General features: G+C 36.4%; 1 protein-coding gene across 2 annotated transcripts in view; it reads right to left on the bottom strand.

Moving 5' to 3' along the window:
* The window catches only part of Tfec (transcription factor EC), a 74300-nt gene that overhangs the window by 8528 nt on the left and 60598 nt on the right, over window positions 1–5174 (bottom strand). For both annotated transcript variants that reach the window (XM_050145930.1, XM_050145931.1), the window contains one exon: window positions 3356–3431. In XM_050145930.1, coding sequence (XP_050001887.1) covers window positions 3356–3431 — 76 coding nt within the window. The remainder of the gene's footprint in view (window positions 1–3355; window positions 3432–5174) is intronic.

The following is a 5174-nucleotide window of genomic DNA, read 5'->3' as shown; positions in this document are numbered from 1 at the left end:
TATATATACACATGTATTCAGGAATATATGGTTCTCTCCTATGAGATAATCTCAAATACTGTAGGATTAAAAAATTAAAAGAATATAATGTTATCATAGAAATGAAGAATGTAAAGTCACGTCTAAACAAAGAAGGGAGACATTGTCATTTTATTTTCCATAACGCAATTATCCTTGAATATCTTAATATTTTTGGGAGGAAAGTTAAAAGTCTGAAGGTAGGGTCAAGACATTAAGACCTGAGGTGTAAATTAGCGTAGGATTTCCCACAGGTAAAGCTGCAGATATTATGTATATCAGTTGTCACCTGATATGTGACATCCACTTTAAAGCATTTAAAATAATTTAAAGAATTTTAAAGATTTAATTTCTTTATTATGCATATACCATTCTGTCTCCATGTATGCCTGCAAGCCAGAAGAGGGCACCAGATCTCACTATAGATGGCTGCGAGCCACCATGTGGTTGCCGGGAATTGAACTCAGGACCTTTGGAAGAGCAGGCAGTGCTCTTAACCACTGAGCCATCTCTCCAGCCCTGAATGTTTTGATATATAAAAATGACAAGCCATTGAGTTTAGCATCTTCAAAGTAGCTCTGACCTCATTCCCCAGAGTTTAGTTCAGAGAGCTGGAAAGGTTCTCAGCAGGAGTAGCTCTATCATGCCTGTGCCCAGGAACATGAGACATTTAGGTGAGCTCCAGGTCATCTTGCTTACTATTCTTGCTTTACTGATCTTCTGTGGCTTCCTCTTTTTTGGTTTGTTTGTTTGTTTGTTTGTTTCTTGAAACAAGGTTCATCATGTGACTTGAGATTAACTAAAAGTAATTGTGTAGCCAAAATTGGCCTTGGTCTCAGTAATCCTCCCTCCTCTGCCTTTTATGTAGTAGAATTACAGATGTGAGCTACCACACCCAGACTTTTTCTTGAACTAAAATCTAATAATAATTTCTCATCTTAATGGTTATCATCTATGTAACAGATTCAACTGAGAGTTTTTATTCAAACTGATAATCTCTTCATATTTTGTTGTTTTCCAACTGAACTTTTAATTAGTTTAATGATTGCCATAACATAGTAATGCTATTTCTTACTTTTCTTTCTTCAAATAGAATCCTGCCTTCTCTGTATTTTCCCTACAATCTTTCCCTAGTGTTATTCCTGAAGCTTTTAAAGGATCCATATTAGCATTGAAAATTTAACCAATCAGCTCAAATTGTTTCATAGACTAGTCATTCCTGGGGTCTTTGGACCCAGCATCTACTCTAGTAAAATCCTTTTCAAGATGCTAGATTCTATATTCAACCATGGCATCCTTACTGCTGAACCCCAAAGAAAACTAAAGTCACTGGTGAGGTCTCAGTAAGTCAGTAAATGCAATATCCTAAAGCAAAATGTAGTGTTCAGGTGTTTGAATGACATGCTAGAAGTCATATATAGATATATTCATTATTCAGCATATTTACTGGAAAATCTTAATGTTATTTGTTAACAGATAGCATTATGAAGAATGAGAGTCAGGAGGATGATGATCATAATGAATAAAAAGATACTTAAGAATGCATAGAGTGAAGGTTTCTCAACTATCTTTTATCTAAGTCTGTGGGAAATAGATTTTCCATATTCTAGGCTAGAATGAGACAAACGATAGCCACAGACAGTTTTGGTCTATAGTTTCTGTGGCTGTAATTATTCTCTCTCATTTATATGTGGTTTTTGTCTGACTTGGGGACAATAGTGGCAGAGTTAAATCACTGCACTACAATGTACATAAAACATAAGGCTTGATATATCTGTTGGAAAAGCTTGTCATGTGCTACACAATGGGTTAAACCACAAAGAATTAGATTATCTAAACAACTATAATATGTTAAATATTACAAAACTTCAGTCTTTATAATGTATTCTTATTACTGACATTTTTATAAAAACAATTATAAAGAAAAGGCAATTCATTACTACAGTTTACAGATTTATACTTTTAAATTTTTGTGTACACAGAGGGGAGAGTTGGCTCAGTGATTAAGGCACTTATTATTGCAGAGGACCCAAGGTCGATTCTCGACACCCACATAGTAGTTGACAAATGCCTAAAACCCCATTATCTGGGGTTCCAATGCCTTCTACTGTCCTCCGAGGCATTAGACATGTACATGGTCCATATATGTACACACAGGAGAAATATTCATACATATAAAACATGCATGTATTTTATTCATAAATGTATTCATACCTATAAAACAACAAAATAAATAAATCTAGAAATAAATAAGTTTATTTGTGTGCCTGTCTGTGTGAATGTATGCAGTGTGTGTCCAAGTGTCTACAAGTGCCAAAAGATGCTGGAAGCCTGGATGGTTAGTGACAGGCAGCTAGGAGCTGATCAACATAGGTGCTGGAAATGGAACTCAGTTGCTCTGGAAGAGCAGCATCCATTTTCAACCAGACTCAGCTGGATAACAGAAGAGTTCTCCACTTAGTGGCTTTAGCAGTTTTGAATGATTATCTCTAGAACCCAAACTTGGTGTGAATGCTTCAGTTCTCTCTGCTGGGATGGGTCCTTCTGCCACGCTCACCTTGAAGCCTGTGCTTTCCAGTGTGCTAATGAAGATACATATCTCACTCATTTCTAACATGAGTTGTTTTATTGTCCAGATTAGTTATAACATTTAGATTTAAGGAAAGACTATTTAATGTCTCACAAGTATCACTTTATCAAACACTCTCCTTTCTAGATGGGGAAATTGTTGATATTTGGAGAGATCATATTTGAATCATCATTCAAGCTGCAGATAATGACTTTGATCTTTGTACAAATGCTCTACTTTCAATATTGAAATTTTGATTAGTTATTTCTTGATATTTACAATCTCAAACACTATATATCTGGCTTTATGTTTGCCACCAAAATCTGGTCGGCATCAGTCATCAGTATCTTACAATTCTACGTTAGCATGCATCTCTCTAGAGCCTGAACATATTTGACATTGTGACAATTTAATTTTAATGCTCATATAAATCTTAAGTTGGAAGCAATGCTATTATCATAAGTTGAATATCCAAGTCATTATCATAAACAGCTTTTGACACTACCATTAAATTGCCAATACTGTTAGTATGCAGAGAGCCATTGTGATCTGAGGGCAACTCACACACTTATTTTGACTATCAGAAGGACAGGGCAAGGAAATGTCTTGATGCTGAAATAGATATTTCAAAGGGAGACCAGAAGAAGACTTATCTTTGCTGTAAGATGCTTCGTTTCCTGGTCATTGGATATGTCCTCCCTTTTCCCACCCACCCATTTGGGGGACACTGAAACTACAACATTATTGCGCAAATGATTTTGAACTCACGGATCATTAGACTTTGGAATAAGAGTGCCAAGCTCCTTGATTCGGTAATTAATATTATACCTTCTTCTTCTTTCAACTATTAAGAAAGAAATATTATTGATTATTCTCATTAAAACACAGTTCACTGTTGGTCAGCTGTAAATTTAATAATCTTTAAAAAATAGTAAAGAAGATATTCCCAGTTAGTCAAAGGACAGTTTTTAATAATAAGATAAAAATTCAAATATGTCTTATACCAGCAGGAAAATTTATAATAATAGAATTGTGAATGTATACTTCATAACATGATAAAATATTTTGCCCCAAAATGCTTTTATTTTTTTGAATCCACTCACATTACTATATACATTTATGCATATTTATGCATATATATGCATATGCTTATCCTGTTTGGTTGATACCTCACTCATACACATACTGGCAGAGTATTAGTGTAATCTTTCAAGGTCATTCACCATGTTTTACCCTTCTCATATACTCTCCTCAATGTTTAGCACATTGCAAATATATGTGATAAGCTAACAATAACTGCATCTCTTGGGATGGAGAGTTGGCTTAGTGGTTAAAAGCACTTGTTATTGCTAAGAACCCAGGTTTGATTCCCGGTACCCTCATGGAAGTTCACTATCTCCTTGGGTATCAGGCATATATGTGGTGCAACACACTCATACACACAAAATAATAAGAAAATAAATCTAAATAATTAAATAAAAATAAAACTTAAAAAAAAAGCCAAATGGTGAAGGCATACTCCTTTAATCCCAGCACTCAGGAGGCAGAGGCAGGCATATCTCTATGAGTTCAAGGACAGGCTGGTCTACAGAGTTCCAAGACAGGCAAGACTACACAGAAAAACCCTGTTCTGAAAAACTAAACAAGAAAAAAAAAAGGAAAATTAAAAAATAATTTTATCTCCAGAGAGCTTGGCCTACATAGGTGTTAACTAAATATATGTGAATTAGACTACTAGTTGCTTTTCTCTTAATTAGCAGTTATTTAGTATGTGTGTGTGTGTGTGTGTGTGTGTATGTAGACATACATACAATAGCATATGTAGAGGTCAGAGGACATCTTGTAGTGATAGGAACTCTCATTGTACTGTATGGATCATGGGGAGCAAACTCAGGCTGTCAGACTTGGCAGCAGTGCCTTCGCCCACCTTACTGGTACTATTTCCTTAATTATAAGGTTTTTCAAACTCTTGATTGAATCAGACAAATCTGGTAGGATTGTTTTTACCTCTTCAAAGAATTCTGATTTATGTAGAATCAGTATATGCACTCCCAAAATGTCATTAGGTGAGGCTGTTATTACATGTGCAATGTTAGCCATTCAAGAACTGTAGATAGAAGCCCTTCAAAATTTCTTGCTGCTTATTTTTCTATAATGATGTGGGAGTGTCATATATCAATCTGTTGATTTCATTGGTTAAGTTATAATAAACCAGCTGCTTGGCCTCATGGCTGGAACATAGATGGGAGGAGTAAACAGAATAGAATTCTGGGCGGAAGAGGAAGTGAGGTCAGACTCTGCTCTGCTCCCAGAGAGACCCGACAGCTCTGCTGGAGCAGAGACGCCATGCTCAGCTCTCCCAGGCAGCTGCAACCCACGATGGACTTAGGCTAGAATCTTTCCGGTAAGCGCACCTTGGGGTGCTTACAAACATCATTAGAAATGGGCTAGACCAGGTGCGAGAATTAGCCTGTAAGGGCTAGAGTTCATGGGTCAAGCAGTTCTTTAAATGAATACAGTTTGTGTGTTGTTATTTCGGGCATAAGCTAGCCAAGCGGCCGGGGTGTTGGGGACGCAGCCCCGCCGC

Source organism: Alexandromys fortis, unplaced genomic scaffold (genome assembly GCF_014885135.2).
Source record: "Alexandromys fortis isolate MF-2015 unplaced genomic scaffold, M_Fortis_MF-2015_v1.1 scaffold_34, whole genome shotgun sequence".
Lineage (NCBI taxonomy): Eukaryota > Metazoa > Chordata > Mammalia > Rodentia > Cricetidae > Alexandromys > Alexandromys fortis.
This window is presented reverse-complemented; position numbering and strand designations above follow the sequence as displayed.